Genomic DNA, 19,793 nt, shown 5'->3' with positions numbered 1-19,793 from the left:
CATAGAAGGTGTGCTCATACCTCATATGCTGTTATGCTAAATACATAAAGCAGAGTATTGCCATTTCAGATCCTTCTCACCCATAAAATCCTAGTCCTACAGCAGTCCAGGCCACTGGCATAAGTAAAGTAAACCAACCAATGTTCATTTGTGCATATTTTTTCAGACTTAAATGCATACTATAATCAGCATATTACCTCTGAGCTTTTGACTACACTAGTCCATATTTATCTTTGCAGACTGGAGTTGTCCAAGGACCATCATTCACATAAGGTTGAATTCCCTGGAGGCAGCCTGAATGCTCCTCCTGCTTACAGTGGTTAAAGACTACTCTAACAAGCACAGCACCAGCCTCTCAATGGCAGTCATGGCATGGGTTTTGGAGAAGAACAGATAAAGCTGCAGATGGTGGGCTGTCTCCTGTGAGAAATAGAAGAGATTCCCAGTGTCCCCACTAATGCACAGCAATTTGTCCCTAATACACAGCGGCATATCCCTAAGACAGAAAAGACCTTTACGCTTGTGTCCTTAAAGCAGTCACCATTTCCAATTCTAAAAATCTTGGGATAGAAAGTTCTTTGGATACTTCAGCTGACAAATGACCATAAAGACACCTAACAAGCTAAATTATGCCAACATCAGTGTAGCCTCTTGTGAGCTCTTCTGAGTCCAGGGGTAGAATTCTCACTCATCTGTTTAAAACACATCTTGATTATCACCTTGTGAAGAAGACTCTGTTCTTGAAAGCTCTGACCTTCATGAAGAAAGCTAGATGAGTCTGACCTCATTGCTGACTCTGCTTTCAGAAGGAGGTGGGTCTAGAGACCTCCTGATATTCCTTCCGACTTGAATAATCTGGTTAACCCTGAAGGAAGTTAATGGAAGGTCAAACTTTCTTTGAAGATGGCATAAAGCTCTTTGGAATACAGGAAAGGAAATTAAGTTAAGTAAAGCTTTGTTTTCATATGTAACAAGAAGCTGGGAGAAACCTAGATAGACTGCAGAGTGACAGTAACTTTATGTCCTCTGTCCATATAGTCCTTACAAAGACACCCACCCCTCTGACTTCTTTCAATCAAAGAAACATTCAGAGAAAAAGAAAGCTAAGGGTGAATGAATCCTCTGGTTAACATCTGGATTTAAGTGTTCCTTGGAGTAGGTAAAAACAAGATTACTGTGATATGGCTACAATGACAAAGAGTATGTGAAATCACTCTGTAACCCCTGTGTGTGTGTGCACCTCTAAAAAAGGGTACTCAGGACAACTTAGTATTGGAACATAACAAGAAAAAGACCCACCACCATAACAAGGACTTGGCATCTGCTGCCAGCTTACTCTGAAATTGAGCTTTCCTTGGAAGCAGCATCAATGCTGTTCCAAAATAAATATTAAAACACTAAGGAAAAGGAATCTATGTTCACAATTCCTGTCTCTACAGTATTGCCACCACTCTTCCAAGCAGCAGGAAGAATTCTAATGCAGAAACAAGTTTATCCAGTGAGTAGCTTCTTGTAGTAAAGCATGTTCAGCTTGCAAAGTGATGAATTCCTGGAGGTGTAGAAGTCAACTGCATCATCCTGATGAAAGAAGATGCAAGGACAGAGTCCAGTATTGGTAGTCCAAATACAATAATCTGCTGAATTTACCAGGTTTTAGTACAGAACTGAAATAGTATTTTCTATATTCCAACTTCAATATTCCATATTGATTAAAAGGACTTTGCTTGTCAAAGCCCATAGGATCCACCAGTGTGAATGCCCAGACCTGACTGGAAAAAAAATTGTTTTAAACCTCTGACAAGCATCCAAGGAAATCTGCAGAGCTGACTCAATGGATGTAAATACTAGGGAGTATTTTTTAAATTGGCACAAATAGGGAAGAAAAGACAAAAGAAAAAAGGCAAAACAGAGAGAAGAAAATAACTTGCTGTACTAGAGCCAAGGATACTGAGGACTGAAGAGATGGCTCAAGTTTGTTCTTTGGTGTCACTGCATTTTAAGCCACAATACAGAGGCTACGTCAGCCATTCATTACTCAATAGAAAGACAAGGAGATCCCTCAGTCCCCAGGCAGTAGTGTCTGGCAGTGCCAGATGTGAACAGAAAAAGATATCCCTTTGGGTACTTTGAGAGAGAATCAAGCCGGTCTTGGTATCTTCAACTGTGAGAATGTAGCTCCACCATGAAGCATAAAGCTGTCAGTGTTCAGAAACCACATGATCCTGGAGTTTCAATTACAAACCACACTTCCAGCAGCAAAGTAAAATAACAGCAAGCTGCATATTTCACTATCCAAGTGAGCTTTGCTCTGAGAGAAGGCAATGCAGTGTCAGACTCTAGTATAATCACCAGTTAGGAAATGGATCTCAAAGCCCTCATGAAGTTCTAGCCTCCTGTGTCACATCTGAGGTACTCTCTGATACTATTAGCATGATAAATTATTGTTAATTCGATGCTGCCTAAACCCAAATGTGAGTTCTTTCTCTTTAGCACAGGAGTAAGGACTTTCAAGGGAATATGGGATGCATGCTTTGCTTGAGCACAGGCAACGACATCAACTCTTACATGATACTGTTTACATACTCTGTAGTGAGCACTACAATTGATCCTTATATTTGCAATGCTTCTGTAGCCAAGGAAATATTTTCCTTAATGCTAAGAGACCAGCAGAAAGTTTTAATTTAGGAAATCTGTCCAGCAGCTGAAATCGAGCTGTTTATCATGCTGCTACTTCTCTTCATCCTCTTTTGGGATCACTGGTGCCGAGCTGGAAGTAAAGCCAGGTTCTTTTTCTCGCCAATGGGAATAAAGTCAGGTTGCTGCCAACTCGACAGGGAGGTGGCTGTACAGCGTAAAGCATGCCAGGCAGGCTTTTATAACACTTCCTCCCTTATCTTCAGCATGGCTCATAAGGCAACCAGCAGTTACTATGATACCCTTGCACACAATGACCCCCACGGCCCCGGATTAATGCAAGCAGATCACAACTCTTGGAAATTATGAAGTGCTAAAGCTGAAGGCAATGCTGGCCAGAGACAGCACCATTTAACTGCACTAGTCCTGCTCCTGTAACTACCTAAATTCTAATCCTCATTATTCTGGAGAAGATTGTTCTCTGGTAGCAGGCATTGGTTTTGTTCCATTGTGTACCAGTGAAAAACAGATGCCAGTTAGGAAGCTAGATTATCTGTTTTTATACATTTAGGTCAATTGTCCTTTGAATTGACATATCTAGAGAACAAGAGAAAAGGATAATTTTTCTTTCCTATTACAAGTTCAGCTTTCAGTATCTTTCTGTTTTAATTTTTGTATTGCTTTATTGTGATTTAAGAATATTAAATACTGAGAAGAGCTTATGCAGAATGTGCCAAATTCCAGAATGAAAAAGTCCACCATGGTTTTTTGTGGTTTTTAAAATTAAATGGTTGTCACAGTGTTACATCCTCCTGGTCACAGATTGTACATTTAGTGTAGTACCAGTTACAGAGCACTGATGTAACCTGGCTATCTACTGCAGGACTGAATATTTAAATACAGCACAAGAGCTGGTTCCAACACAAACACTGGGAAAAGAAAGACTGGGCTGGTGCAGTTGCTGACAAGTACTGGAAAAACTTAGCTCATGCTCAGATTTCAGAAATGCAATTAATTAATCACTATTAAGTATACTAAAATCAAGTCAGCCATATCCCAGCTAATAGTCCACAATATAATGTTCACAGCACGTAAGTATCAGGCAGTGAAGATGCTCATTACAGTGCCAGAAATAATATTTCCAGCAAAACATTATATATAAAGATGAAGTAATTATATGGCATGGCAACAAAAAGAGCTGTATAGATTACAGCTGAGCTGAAAATCTGTGAGAATCTATTTCCAAAAAATACTATCCAAAACTGGAGACATATAAGCAATAAAGGATTAAGCATATTTCTTCACTTCGTATCACTGAGGGATATATTTTGCCTTTGATATATATGTCAAATATACACAAACCATATATAATTACATTGCAACCAAGACAGGAGACAAAAATGCACTAATGGAAAACAACAACCTTTTGTTCGTCTTCAGGAGAGGGCAGTTTGTAAAACACTGCTCATAATACATGTTAAAAATATCACAAAAATCCTTTAAGATTACAATTTTACAAGCTTCCTATTCTATTAGCTATATACAATGGAGAAATGTAAATCAGAAATTAGACTCACATTTAAATAAGTGTAGTTGGAGAAGTACCTTAAATAAATAAAGAATTCCAAAGCCCACAGCAACTTCAGTAGAGGGCAAGAACTGACCATTACGACAGAAAATGAAAAAAATGCAGTGGCATATTTGCTTGTATTTACACCATGCTGCAGGACTTAAAGTGTCATTGAAAATCCATTCAAATTAACAACTCCACAGTCATCACTTCTGCAGACAGTAATGAACCTTAAGTGAACCTGTGTGAATGGATTCAAAACTGCTTTGTTTTTGGCATACCTTTGTAACTCTGAACTAGATAGTATAATGGCTATTGACTTGCTCAAACTTAGATTATTAGGCTAGATTTTCAGCTGGTTGAACTGGCATCATTCCAATGATGTCCATTTACACCAAATGGCTCATTATTAATTCAAGGTCTTATTTGCTCCTTAATGAATACTTCCAATAGTCACCTTCCCAATGGCAGCTTTAAATGCTCAAACTTCACCTCCATGGTCAGAATCATCACACTCAAGAACTTAGTTATAAAAAAAAAAAAAAGCTTTTTCTCTCCTTTTGTGAGGCATACTTAAGGTAAACTTTTTAATCATTTACAAAACAAACTGAAATACCTCCTGTGCCATAATTAACTAACTAGAATTATGCTTTCATGCAGCATCATTTGCATATAAATATAAAAATTTTACAACCCTAAGGGGACATTACAGATGAAACAAAAAAAGAATGGATTTAAACAGCTAAAGGGACAACACAGCTCTCCATAACAAGCCTGCTTTACAGCCTTGTCCTTTTTCTTATTTATTGTTATTTCTGCCTGTACTAACTAATATATATTTTCCTTGTCTGCTATTTTAAGCTACTATGTAGATTTCAAAATTTTTATTTGTTTGGTCTTTCCAGTTCTGTGATACTACCTCTGCATTTTAAAACAAATCACAATGCAAACATACCTCTAAGCTGGTGCATCTTCCTTTAGTGCATTACAGAGGTCAGAAACACAATTACCAAATATACAACACTCTTGCTTCCTCAACCAAACAACAAACAAATTTTCAAAATTATTTTCAAAAATTCAAAATTTACAATTTTTCAATAGATCTCATTATTTACCTCAATGGAATATTTCACTATTAAATATACAAAGGACAGCAACCACTGATTTTCATTACTGTTGTTACTAGCATAAAGAAATTAAGTTTAAAAGCTTAAAAAATGTTTGGGAACTCAATGAATCTGAAATATCTCGGTGAGAGCCTAAGGAGCCATAATGGTAGGCTCAGTAAATCTGCTGTGACATAGGAGGTAAAAACTTGATTCTACACTGGTGCTGCATGGGAAAACACCCTCCCTTCAAACAGGATATACAAAAACTTCTGTGCTCAATGAGACCAACTGGAGTCCCACAAGGCTGGCACATCACTCGGAAATTTCTAGTAAACAGGTGTACCCAAATAACACTGGAGGAAATAAGATTTTTAAATAGAGTATTTTCATTTTTTTTCTAGCATTGGGATTTTTTTTTATTCTGAGTACCTCTTAATGTAAACTTTCAACTAACTATCTTGACCCAAGTGTTTTCAATTTGGTTGCGCCCAAAACCCACAATTAAGATACAGAAAGAGTTATACAAAGAGTAGGAAATGGTAATGGTTTTCACTGTGGAAAGCTTACAGTAAACTTAAGGAACAGAGCTGTGTGATTAGGTAAGTACTGATTTTCCTTAACAGGTGAATAGGCCACTTAGGATGCTTTGATATCATACTACATACCTGGAATAAATTCCACTGACCATGTCATGCTGGAAAGAGAGCTCTGCTGTGCTGGGTCCAGCAGCTTTGGAAATAAGCAGTATGACCAGACCTCGCATCTGTAAATTGTTTCGGCTATCATATACAAAACCCCTAAAACAGAAGGAAAAAAAAGACATATTTTCACAATCCATGTTCACTGGTTGTACCAAAATGGAAAAAAAGACTTAGACCTCAGGCTGCCATCCATTCATCATGTCTTTAATATTCATGTTAGCAGGAAATAAGTTGCAATTATGAATCATGACCTTTTGTCATCCTTTACCTGACACTTACAATGAAATCCTACTATTGCAGGGAAAAACAAGTATTTAGGATTAATTAAATCTTCATTATTTTCAAGGAGCAGCATGTCTCTTGCATTTCACGTCATGTACAAGTCAGGTGTACCCAGTGAGCCTGGCAGCTCAGGATACAACATGCTTACAGCAACCCTGACCATAACAGCATAAAAAGCAATAGAAGGGAGATTCTATATAACTTGCCAAAGCAGATTTTTTTTTTTTTAGTTCAGCCCCTCAAACCCATGAAAGATTGCACTGCTCAGACCTCTGCTCAAGGGCACACTGTGGTCATGTGGCATGCACCTTTTTTTTTTTACTGGCTACAGGTACTGAGGGATTTTAAGGAGGAGCTGCTTGCCTTTAGCATTCTGTGAGTCTTTAACCTGCATATTTCTATTCTCACAAAACACAAAAATATATTATTTGTTTCTTACCATGCTCCAATATGCAGTTAACAGAATGCAGCCACGGTAGTTATACACTTAAAACTCTATAGATTTTCAAAGTCAGAGCCACAATGAACATTAAACTACCCAGGAAAAATACAGAAAATACATATAATGAATAATACATAGTGTGTATGCATCCTGTACACAGCATTCATAATTGTTTGTGGTAGCCTAAGTACTTCTCTGGTTTGAACATCCGTTGACCACATTACTCACAATTATACATTATACAGATGATGCAACTGAATTAAAATATATTTCCTCAACACGATTTAAAACTCCATCATTTTTAAAGAAATGCGGTTTTAGGAAAAAAATTGCTTTTTTCCACATATGTATGTGGTAAAGTCAGAGTGTATTATTAAAGACAGAGATATTGTGGGAAATGAATAATGCTTTAATAAAATAGCAAATTATACTGATACCCTGAACAATCAGAACACCTTGCTTTTTCATGCCCAGTGCTCTACAGCTTGTCAAGTGACAGGATGTTATAGAAGTAGATATAAAAAGTGTTCACCACAGGAACATGGAGCACTGGCCTTTAAATAAACCACTGCCTAGACAGACACTAGAAGTGAAATACTTTTACCTGATTCAGACTAGGTAGAGAACAGAAGAAGGAAATAACCTGTGTTGAAAATACTCAGTCTGTAGCAATAGTAAAAGCAAGTGTAATGGGCTGTTCAGGGGTTTCCAACACCACTAGCAATGAATACCTTACATTCTTAGCAGAAAATTGTTAATGAAAAGTGCAACTCGGGGTGAGGGGAAGAACAGAACAAAAAAATCAAGTAATAAGGAGCAATATGTCTATCGTGGCTACACCTAATCATACAGCCTCTGTGTTACTTATGGTTTGGATGTAATTTTAGACAGGATTTTCTATGAATTACCAACCAGTAGTCAAAGTTTAACTCCATTTTCAAAACATGTTGTGCTACTGACATGTAACATATCCACACTAAAGCAAACCGCATTAGACTTGAAACAAATAAAGCCTCCGGTGATCATCCTTTAGACACTAGAAACTACTGCAGCTACTTGACATGGCTTCAGGGGTCACATTCACATTCTGAATTAAGCTCCCCAGAGATACCCTGCACAAGTAACAGCAACACAAAAGTCTTCCAGATGGTGCAATTAGTCTTGATGGGTATGTGGCAGGAGACAGGTGCCTCCAGGGAAAAAAGTGAACTAAAAGCAACCCAAGTGAAATTGCGAACACAGAAAAAGATACATCAAGCTGACAGCCTTTTGGAAAACCTCTGCTGAACAACACAAGTGCATGCATAGGGTACCCAAAAAACCCTCTCAATCATTAGCACAATTTTGCATCCTCTTAAGTTTACAGGCTGGGTATCTGCAAATGACATACTTCATCCCCGGGGGACTGTCTACCAGAAAAAGGTAGGAAAGTCAAACACCTCTAGGATTCCGTTTTGGAATTCAGAATTTGAGGGAGGGAAAGGCATTTACTCTAGATATTATCCGCGTGACAGAGTAACCCGGTTGAAAACTGGCAGATTCACAGTTTTAAATACAGCACAGCGTTTACAAAAAAATTCCAAGCTACAGCACAAGGGAGAAGCGCCTGGCTCCGACACATGCGCGGTGTGACAGTGCACAGGCACAGGAGACTCACACCGCCCACTCCGGCAGTGACACCGGCTAATAGCTAATGTGCTGCAAATTACACCTCCCACTACCAGCGTCCGTCTGCTGCACAGAATAAATCGAGCAAACCCTTCACTTAGTACAGCTTTGTGTATTGCTCCACACGTGCAGCTATTTGAGTAGAATTGTAACCTCCAATATCTGTCAGGTTTAACTCCACCGGTAATTTATACTTTTCTTAGAACAAAAATTTGCTATTCATTGCAAGCGTCATTTGTATTCACATACCATAAGGATTTTTAAATTATTTGCCTGAGACACAACCACGTTCCTAGCACCTTTTTTCATTATATTAAACTGTGAATTTAAACAACAGAGAGGAAACATGGCAATTGTAACAGTGACCGTAAGGAAGAGCTGGACATAGGGGTAATTTCACGGTAGCTAAAGGCACCAAAAAAACCCTGTACAGGCAACTGTAAAGTCAACTGACTCTGCAACTGGGTGTAGCAGAAGAGACCCACATTCATGGCTACTAGTGCTAATCCAAATTTAATTATGAAGCACGCAGAACAAATTTACTAACAAAACTGATGTGATACGGTATTTTGGGAAGGACAAAAGGGTGTTTTTAAATGTTTAGCTAAACGTTGTTAGTATTTGCCAAAAGTTCTGCTCATGACCCAAGCAAGCAGGAGCTGGTGGGGCTTGCAGCCCTTTCATCAGTTACCCACAGGAGCCCCTCCACCCCAGCCAGGCGTGTTTGGCGGCCACGGGACTGCTGACAGGGGCTGAAGCGGACAGATCATTGCTCTCCTCACCTCCTCCGGTGATCTTTACCCTTCCTTTCCATGCATTCTGTGGAAGGTGTCCCACTGACAAGACCAAGCGTTTTGTTTCAGGCCATACACAAGCCCCTTGTAGTTAACAAGGGGAAGGAAAACAGAGGAATTCCATTCCCCTACCTTCCCAGTTCAGCTGTCAAACAAAAGGAGGGGGGAAAAATGATCTGTCCACACAGCTCTAATAAAAAGCAGCTGGGAAAGTCTATAACACAACCAAAATCAATTACAGTGATGAAGAAGATTTATAAGCACAGGATAGTGCCATTGAAAGCCCAGGCTAGTTTTAGGCTGAATTACAAACTATTCTGAAAAAGAAACCCCTGAATTCAAACTGACAATCTCAGATGTGACAATAAAAACAGAGTTTTCAGTCTGTAACCTCTCAGGAAAGTACCCTTCATTTTGCTCAATATAGAAGGGTTATCAGGATGCATTCATAGTTACAGGTGCAGTTACCTTTTAAAAATAACACAACCCATTTTGTCAAAATTAATTATAACAGACAATTCTATAGCTATCACTAGAGGTAAGGCATGGAGCTACTTGGCAAGATTCTTGGCTTCCTTATTAGAAATGCAAGTACCAGCCTCAGGGCTTTTATCCAATTTGCTATATTAATGACTTGTCAGAAGTAAATAAGAGAAAAATCTCTGACATACTCATTTTTTAAATGGATGTTAAACCACTGTATTATTGATGTGCATATCTGAACCATAGGATTCACCATCTGACCATATGATCACACTCAACCATGCATATATTTAAATACTGAGAACATTCAAAGTTTTACATTTGGTATATGCTATCAACAACCTATAGCAACTTGTTTTCACTTGCTACTCAAGTTTCAAGTATTTATTAAACATCCTTCTGCATATCTCTCCAGAGCACATTAAAAACCCTGGCCGATTCCAACCTCCACAGCAGGTCTGCAAAGGAGCAGCCTTGTCATGCCATTTGCTCTGAGCATGATTCAGAAGGGGAGAGGAGACAAACTCACTTGACATGGAGAGAACAGGGTTTAAAAATGGGATTCAAATTAAACAGCTAACAGGAAATTATAGAAGGGGGGTGCTCTGCCACCCACATGCTATCTCAACTCGAAAGCCCACTAGAATCTGCGGATGAGAATGTGTGTTTTAGAAACTTATTTTTGTGTTTGGACAAATAAACATCTCTTTGCATAGGGAAAATTACTATTGAGGTTTGGGGAATTTCCTTACCTGAAAAACAGTCTTGTAAAAAATGGGATGGAGCTCAACACCATTTTGTAAGTGCCTGGTAATTAAAGGGTTTACCCAGTAAGGGCAGACTTGTGCAGTGAGTCATGCCAGGCTTGGAGGAATTTATGTTCCTGTCCCACTTTGCAGGAATATGCTCTCAGACCACGTTACAAGGGGGTCTTTAACAGCTCCCCTGCTCCACCTGTGTCTCAGAAATAAGGGGGTCTCACTCCATTAGCTTTGTGAAGTTAGTTACAAAGAAAGACATGATTTAACATACCAAACAACAAACAAAACTCTGGTGTGAAGAAGACAGGACCTTTCTCTGCACTAGCTTTTTATCCAAAGGCAAAAAAATTAAAAAGGTAATTTAAAAGTGTGGCTTTTACTTGTGACACAAGGAAACCTTTTAGTAACTTCAATGGTTATGTGGTGTGATGCTTGGAGAGTTAAAAGTAAGTCAAAACAGTAACTTAGTCATGTGAAAACAAGAATGGTTGTGGTCCTGTGAGGAAGTACTTGCCTGAAATTTATGGGCTCATAGCTACACATCTGCAGGCAGAGTCACTGCAAAACTAATACAGAAAACATTGTTTCTATGCTTTCACTTGGCTGCTCTTAGACTTAGGAATACTTGGAAATGAATTGCAACCAAGGTCTTCAGTAAAAACAGGCCTTGAAATGCTCAGTTTCACAACAGCTGCAGCATTTTTGGGGATGCAAAGAACTGTATAAATTTGTGTACCTTTTCTTCCACTTAAGAATCATCAGACACCTACTCAGCTGGAGAGAATGACTAAAGATCATTTAAAATACAGCTTGTACAAAATTCAGGTGTTCAAGTGTCCCAGAAAATCTTTAAAATATTATATATATTTTTCACAAACTGAACAGAAACATAACAAAGGTGTCTTGGTTGCTTTATCTTGGAAGAAGGTTGCAACAGTATCGATCCTAGAACAGAAAGTTCCTAGAGGAAAACTCTTAGGGTCCTTTACAACTCAAATGACTCCAACTATTCGATACACATGGGGAATTGCTTACAAGGAGAAATAGTTCTTAAATAATGGAAAAAATTCCATCCAAAGTTTCATCACACTATTGTTTATTAAATGTGATCTTTGCAGGGACCGGGAGCATGGAAAACTGCAGTCCCAGGTAGGAGGCAGGAGACGCACAGAATTTAGTGTCAATTGCATCATTCCCAGAAGTAATTTATCACAAGATAAAGTCTTGCACATAGCTTTTTCAAGAATCTCAAGGAAAAGCCACAGCACCCTTTAAGATTGGAAGAGAGACTGATCTCTTTCGGGAGCTGCTACATGCACTAATTTCTTCAGGCTTTAGTAATGATACCAAATACTGCACTACTTTTGAGAAGAAAATTCCAACAGCTTCTAAAACACAATGATGATCTTAAAGATGGAGCCTTCTATGAAACTATGAAAGTCAGAAAGTTAAATAAAATTGTGGAGATTCAAATAGACAAGATCCCACAAAACCCAAATCTTATTCTTAAGTTTAGGAAACTACAGGCTTTCAATCAGGCACAAAAAAAAAAGGGAGATACTTGGCCGTGGTAACTTGGAGTTAATTGTAACTGAGCACTTGTAGCTCCTAGAAATCAATATAGGCTTCAAATTCTTGAAATAAAAAACCACAAAGTTTTCCCTGGAGTCTGTAGAACCCTATTTAGACACTTGTATTAGTCTACCATTGACTGCTTCTAGGTATATTTGATTTCCCAAAAAGGCTGAGGTTATTTAAATCATTCCCCCATGAAGATCAGCTACATAAATGCATATTACTTACAGGGATTTTGATGCACTTACTTCCTTTACGGTAGGATATTCCTTAGGATCAATGGGATGAGTTATTTTTAAAAATAAAAATAATAAATAAACAAACAAAACCAACTAAAACCTCAAACCAAACAAAAAAAGCCCAAAAAAAACAACAAACAAAAAACCTCAAAAACAACAAAAAAGCCCACACTTAACTCCTATTTTTCTGCAAAACTTATGACATGAAGACAAAGAGGAAATATATTTGCTTGGTGAGAAGAAGAGAACAGTTTGACACTTAAGTGCAAAAAAGGCTGTTTTGAGTCACATGGTCATCTAAGAGCTGAAAAATACCTACTATGGACACTGTAAATCTGCACTATAAAAATAAAAGGCAGCTATAATCAGACATTTGTCTCAAAGACATTGATTATTCAGTAAAAAAAAATAATTATTTACTACTGTTATTAATTCAAGTAATTCTACTCTCCATTCATGAGATCCTATGAGCGGTAGAAGCAGGGCAAAACGGACCACTTTAAGAATGACAATAAAGGCACCACACAGGAAACAAACCAAAAAAATGTATTTTTAAACCAACTGCCAGTCTCCACTGTTTTGCCTGGTCAGGGACTCGATTTGAAATGTGATGTGGATGGCAGGCAAGCTAACATCAAAAAATGCAGTTAGTATCTGAGTGCAATTACTTTGACTAGGAGTAACTTGCAGGACTGGCACCCTTATTTTTCTAACCACAAATACTTAGACAGAAGCCTACATTTTGTGCATCTGATTTCTCCATCAATATTTGCTTTATTTAAACTTTGTGGGAGGTCTAACACCCCACTGCCAACCAGTATCAACAGGTGGACTCAAACACAAGACTACTTTTCTGGGAACCGGCTCTCAGATGCAGGAATAATCTGCTAAGTGAAAGGAATAAAAATATTTTGGAAGAGTTCAGTGAATGACAGAAAGATGATTGGCTTCAGAAGGCTAATGAATTCAGACACCTCTGGAGGTTTAGTGTCACTTCAGCAATATTCAGCAATTGTAGAGCCTGTCATAAAAATGTATTTTGCATTAAATAAACTTTACTAGGAAAATGTAACAATGTAATAGGTCAACTCTGGGCCATTATCTCAGACTGAAAAATGCTCACAGCTTGTTTTACAAATGGATGAAATATAAAAAGGCAAAAGTGTTAGGCTATGTACTACCATGATGGAATGATATAAAACGGTCTTTTAACCTTCCATACTGAATAAGATTTCTAGATAACAACTTCACTGATTTTCAACATTCAGATGAATTAATTACAAATATTTCTTCCCTAAAAACACTGAAGGCTCTTTACTAGGAGTGAGAAAGAGGTTCCAAATTTTGTGCTTCAGTGGACTGGTCTCCCTTCAAGTAGCTCAAGCCAAATACCTGCCAAGAGTGTCATAAACAAAAAGCTTTCTTCCAGGTAGAGATAGAAATTAAGTGGTTGAAACCCAACCAACAGCATTACTCCAAATGCAGCACCTCTACACTGTCACTACCTAGTAGAGTGGTTATATACAGCAGAAGCCTTTTGTAAGCTTCTCTTTACAAAGTGGGGGGAAAAACACCTTAAAACATAGTGGATAATTAGCAGAAAGTGGAAGGCAGCAATATGAATGTAGTCTCAAATGAGAAAAAAAACCCACACTCAGACTATGATAAATTTATACACTTCTAAATACTATACCTATGGGTTTTTCAATAGTTCAAGTAATCAAAGCAAACTTTTTAAAAACAACAATTTCAAGCCAAGTGTGGAGACCACAGACACACTTAGACTGTAACTCTTAACAGTGTTATTTGCATTTGCTGTTTTTCTCTAGATTTCTGATTCTAGAGAGTCTTTTTTTTTTTTTTTCAGTGAGACTCAAGTGACCAACTCTGAAATTTGAGATTAATAATTCCATATTTGTCACTCCACTGTGTCAATATCACAATTGGGCTTGTTCATCTGAACTAAAACCCTTCCTTTAACAAAGATTAACCTAAAACCCAACAAGTATCTGTCACCTTTTTGTGGATGACTGCTAAGCATCAAATAAGCTCATGAAGTTACCAGCAGCATGTTTTAAATTTCTCAAATCTTGAAAGAAGATACAGAGCAAAAATACCAGAAGTATTTTACAGCAAAACAATTGTTAGGAAATATAAATCACTGGAAAACTTTAGATATTTTCAATTCTTTTTTTTTCCTTAGAAAATGCAAGACTTCAGAAGGCCTGAGATTTTAAGCAAACACTTGTGGTTTTGGAAATGCTGGTTTCCATGGCAACCAGTAAGGTCTTCTTTATATAGCATTATAAACAGATGGTAAAGACCAGTCATGTTTGCTTCTTTGCCAACATATCAATAGAACTGCTGTACTACTCTATCTCTTGTATTAGAGTTATTAAGTAACTTGGGTCTTTGAGCAACAAAATCTACAAATTAGACTTGTTCAACTACTATGGGTTTTTTCCATAAACACATGAAGACTCTCAACAGTAAAGTCATTGTAGTCTATATAGGCAGATTTCTTTGGCAAAGCTTTTTATAAATGTTTTCTCAGCACTCGCCACATAGGGTACATAACTACCACAAATATGAATCTGACAGGGATTAAAATAATGAATTCAAACAAGAAATAGAAATCTGTCTGTTTACATCCACTGGCACTAAAGTGTACTTCAGAATTGTATTGCATTTGGAATTATTCAGAGAAGATATAGTGAACTGTAAACTAATCTTCATTATTTCATAATAAGTAGAGGTTATTCTTGCAGGTGATTTGTAAAAGAAAGAAGATCTCTTTGCTTTTAAATCTTTCATGTATAGGCATGACACACAAAATACACGTGGTTTCTTTTCCACAGATGGTTGGTAGTATCAAGAGAATTTGATTTGGTACAGCATTCAATTTGGTACTTCTCTGGAAAAGTCTGAAGTACCAACTGCTGGCAGTGCAAGCTAACATAGATTTTTGCTACTGAATTCAGCTGATTCCTCCAGTGGTTTAGTTGTTAAATACATTTCATGCCAAAAATGAGGGAAAGGTATAAGCAGAACTTGCATCAGGTTTTTTGACTGCATGTCAGGAGCCCAAATCACACATTTCAGATCAAAGTATCCCCTGTATTCTAACCAGATTAGAAATTATTTTATTATCAAAATACGATAAAAATATCAGTATTTTAATCCAACTTCCACTGAAATTCATGCCCTTTCCATGAGGGCTGGCACATAAATTCTCTATTACTTAATTTTGTTAACCACTTTGTGGGAACTTTGTGATTTGGTTGGGTTTTTTTCACTGAACAGCAGTATCTCAAGGAGAAATGCAATATGTAAAAACTTATCTTTATGGCAAGCACAAATTTCCAGGTCCACTCCTATTCAATCTGCTCCCAGTATCACACCAGCTATCACTAATAAGTGAGATTCAAAAAAATCACCACACAACCCAAATTTCTCAAAACCCACTCAACTTCATAAAACAACCAATAATACATTTTGGAAATGTGTGAACTACTAAAGATGTAACTATATTTGGTAAAGATCAAGAGGATAACAAGCATTCAGTATGCACAGAGAAGCCAGAAATGTGCTAGGGTATGGATGAGAAATCTTCCTGTACATCAAATGAGGCTGCATTAAGCAATAAGTTCCACAGATAGATAATCACACACAATTTTTGTGTTGTAGTTGTATGTTTTTCTATTTGGTACCAGGCAAACCATACATAAATACAATCTAAGAGTGAGGTCCATCCAGTGCTTAAGCTATAGATACCTAATGCTATTTAGCATAAAACTCCTAGGGTGGTTTGGTTGCACAGCCTGTTCAGAAGCACACATTCAGATGTCAGGAAGTCCCTATTGTCCCTACATCTTCAAGGATCAATCCACTAGCCACTGCTATGGTCAACATTCTAGCAATCCCAATACACCTTTGTCATTTTAGGATATTGTTGTTCACCTGCTGGCTAGAACAAAACTCACCATTTCCATGCTCCACATGCTTCATAAAACTTAAATAAAGTTCATAAAACATAAATCTAGTTTGATCTTTGATATATAAACTTGGTCAATAGCAGGTGAATGATGGTAACATTAGGGAACTTTTTAACAAATCAGATGTCAACAACATCAACAGTCAAGCATCCACAAATGCTGGAAGAAACTACCTAAAATTATTGCCAGGTCACTCCATGACCTTTAACAAGTCATGGTAATCAGGGGAGGTTCCCAAGGACTGGAAGAAAGATTCACTCCTACATTCAAGAAGGGCAAGAAATAAGCTGGAAAGCTACAAAGACAGTTAAAAGTACACAGGTAGGGTAAAACCTTTAACTAATATTCCAAATAAATCACATTACAATTCAACATAGTCCCTTTCAAAAAGCATGGCAGTGCAGAACAAGCATTGTGGAAAGGACCTCAATTTCAGTTTAGCAAGTATATGGAACAACACTGAATTCAGAATGAGGTGGGAAGCGAAAGGCAAAACCATGTTTTTATCACTCAAAAGGACAACAGACTTCACCTGTAATACAAGACAACTCAACCCTCACACCAACTGCTTTATTTGCATTGGGCATAACACAAAAAGATTCTAAGACAGAACATGGACACAAAGAGTAGGAGCTGCTTTACTGAAGTTATGAAGTTATTCAGGAAAGGTGTTGGTGGTACTGTCCACCCCAGCTTTTCCTAGACTGCCCAGTGCCAGAGTCTGGAAGGCAAGTTAAGAAACTTAAGTCTGTAGGAATATCTGGAGTACATGAGAAAAAACTGGCAAGAGGAAGCAGTGCTGGAATGCGAAGCAGGAACCTAATTTCTCCCCACAGCTCCCAACGATTTTGACAGCATGGCAAACCAGTAGAAGGCAGTTCTGCTAACAGAGGTGTAAAAAGAACCACTCTAGAACTGCAAAAAGAGAATACCTTACTAAAATGTCATTCTTAGAGTAGAAGCAAGAGTGAAAAGTAAAATGAAAAATCAATGTCATGCCATTCATTGTCAATTTGCTTCAAAGAAGGAAATCTACCACTTCAGTTACCTACAGTATAAGAAAAACTGTTATTCACTATACATATCAGACAGCCTTGGAAAAACCTCCAAGTAACCATTGCAATAGGAGAGGTGAAAACAGAGGAATCTTCTTTAGGTAATCTGAAAATACAGATTTTCCAAGGTCCACCACCTAGGGAAAACTAGAGAGCCCAAGGTGAAACTGCCAGAAGCAAAACTGTTCCAGAATTAAGAGTCACAAGGAAGGAAATTTTAGTCACATATCTGATCCTGCCTACGAGAGATACAAATAAAAACAAACTGGCAGGTTATGACAAAGGAATACAGCACTGATATTATATATTTGCTGAGACAAAGTACAATGGTACTCAGGAGAGAGAAACCTGAGACGTGCACAAAGATAGCTATTTTTTTGTACATTTAGTTTACATGTGGGTTTTGTATTATTACATAGATTATCCAGCTATTTTACTCTAACCTGGCACACATCATGCCATGTAGTTCACAATAGTAATCGCTTCTGCAAACAGTAACTCAGAATAGGACCTGCATTTTCAGCAGTAGCTTAAACAAGTCTTAAAAGATGATAGAATTTGTTACATGAAAAATTTAACTCAAATTGCTACAGGAAGTCCATCTTATTTTGAAGAGTATCTATTTCTTCTTTAAATACCTAAAAGCTTCTTTATACTTAATTTTAACTCTTAGAATCTTAAATTTTAAAAGATTTCTAATTTTTCTGGAATGAAGATCAACAAAACGCTGCTTTCAGTCATGTAATATAATAGTATCCAAACCTAAAACACCCTACCAACAAAAGAAATCAAATCTTCTGAAAGTAATTTTGTATGTATTTTACATATTCTTTAGTTATATCAAAAGCACACTGTTATTATTGTCAATGACAAAAGGCACCCATGTAAAGCTATAACTCATTTGAAACTGTGACAATTTTCCTGGTTTTTTATTCTCCTGGGTGTACTGACATTAAAAAAAAAAAAAAAAGACACAATGATTTCCAGTGTTCCATTATTTTATCTTTGGGTTTTCCAGTTACATAAGCTGCCTCTAGAATGAAATACAAATTCTCTTTCATGATCACCTCTTGCAATACTCTCAAAAAGTTAAAGCAGAAGCTGAAAACAAAAATAAATAAAAAGGGGGTTCAGATAAATCCCCATCACCTTCTGTAAAACTAGAAGTGTTCCAAAAAACCTGAAACAACTGTGGCACAGATCTGGCAGTGCGACATCTCAGCTCATTCCTTTTTTGAGGAAAAAATTACATAAATGTCAGATTTCAGTATCTTTTTTAAACTTCCACCCCAGATTTATCAGGTACTATGAAACAGTTTTTCCCAAATGATATTTTGTCAATATTAATAGAGTGCTGACTTGCAGAAACAAGTTAACAAGTTACCTGTTAAAATCAGTCTTTCCTCCACCTGTTCTCCAGCTGTTCCTTTAGTTAAACACCAACTATGCCTGACCTCACTTTGTTCATGTGAGACCATGGAAAAGAAGACAAAATCCAATACACACATTGTGCGACGTGCCGTGACTTGATCAGTCACCACAATGATGCTAACGACATTCTGCTTATGACATGCAACTACAAATGTTCCTGTAAGTAAGTATGAATGAATTTGAGAGTGCTACCATCTCAGCACAACCAGACAGCCTTGAAACTCCTACTTCAACTTCTACATCCTTTTGTAAGATTTCATCAACAGCCATTTTGTGCTGCTTACACATAAAATCATTTGATTGAGTTTATGCTTGATATGATGAATGAAAACCTCTATACATAATTTCAATCTGGGAAAAAAAACATTGATTGCATGCTCAAAATTTTGAATTTATGATGGGTGCCAGCCTGTTTTAGTCTTCTATTTGGCTATCCTTGGTCAAAACAATATCATGCATTCAAATATAATTTTCTTAGCACTACACTTCTTGCAACAGTGTTGTTTATTAGCTCTAATGTGTAGATGTCTAATTACTAAGTTTCTTTTAGAACACAAACATCAGGGCAAATACTTCAGCAGAAAATACTTTTCATACACTTGACTTTTAGAAACAATATACTTTAAAAAAATAAAGAGAGTGAGCATGACAAAAGGGGTAAAAGAACTTTTTTCATTTTATGTTACCTTACATTTGAAGGACAGAACTTAATTTTGGACCATAGCCAAAGAACTTCTAGCAAAGTTGCTAAGCTTTCACCACAAATCCAATAGTCCAGTTATATCTTTACTGCAGTTTGCTGGCAAGTTCTTGAGTATGGTAACTGTATTCCCTCCCATGCCAACAGCAGGATACATTTTAATACTTTGAGGAACCATATGCACTTTCCTTGGGATATGTTAGCACAAGAAAAAAATGAAAAAGGTCGTTCTCATAAGTGAGCCTAATTTGCACATACAAGCTTGCAGCCAAGGAATATGTTTGTGTGCTACAACATTTTTCCCCCATCCCACTAAACATTTTTTCTGTACTCAAGCTCACTTCATCTGTGATT

General features: G+C 37.3%; 1 protein-coding gene across 3 annotated transcripts in view; it reads right to left on the bottom strand.

The window, feature by feature from the left end:
• Window positions 1-19,793, bottom strand: part of PDSS2 (decaprenyl diphosphate synthase subunit 2) — a 111,105-nt gene that overhangs the window by 59,365 nt on the left and 31,947 nt on the right. For all 3 annotated transcript variants that reach the window (XM_021553810.2, XM_021553811.3, XM_021553813.2), the window contains exon 2: window positions 5,979-6,110. In XM_021553810.2, the coding sequence (XP_021409485.1) occupies window positions 5,979-6,110 (132 nt within the window). The remainder of the gene's footprint in view (window positions 1-5,978; window positions 6,111-19,793) is intronic.

The sequence above is a fragment of the Lonchura striata genome, chromosome 3 (assembly GCF_046129695.1).
Source record: "Lonchura striata isolate bLonStr1 chromosome 3, bLonStr1.mat, whole genome shotgun sequence".
NCBI classification, from domain to species: Eukaryota; Metazoa; Chordata; class Aves; order Passeriformes; family Estrildidae; genus Lonchura; species Lonchura striata.
This window is presented reverse-complemented; position numbering and strand designations above follow the sequence as displayed.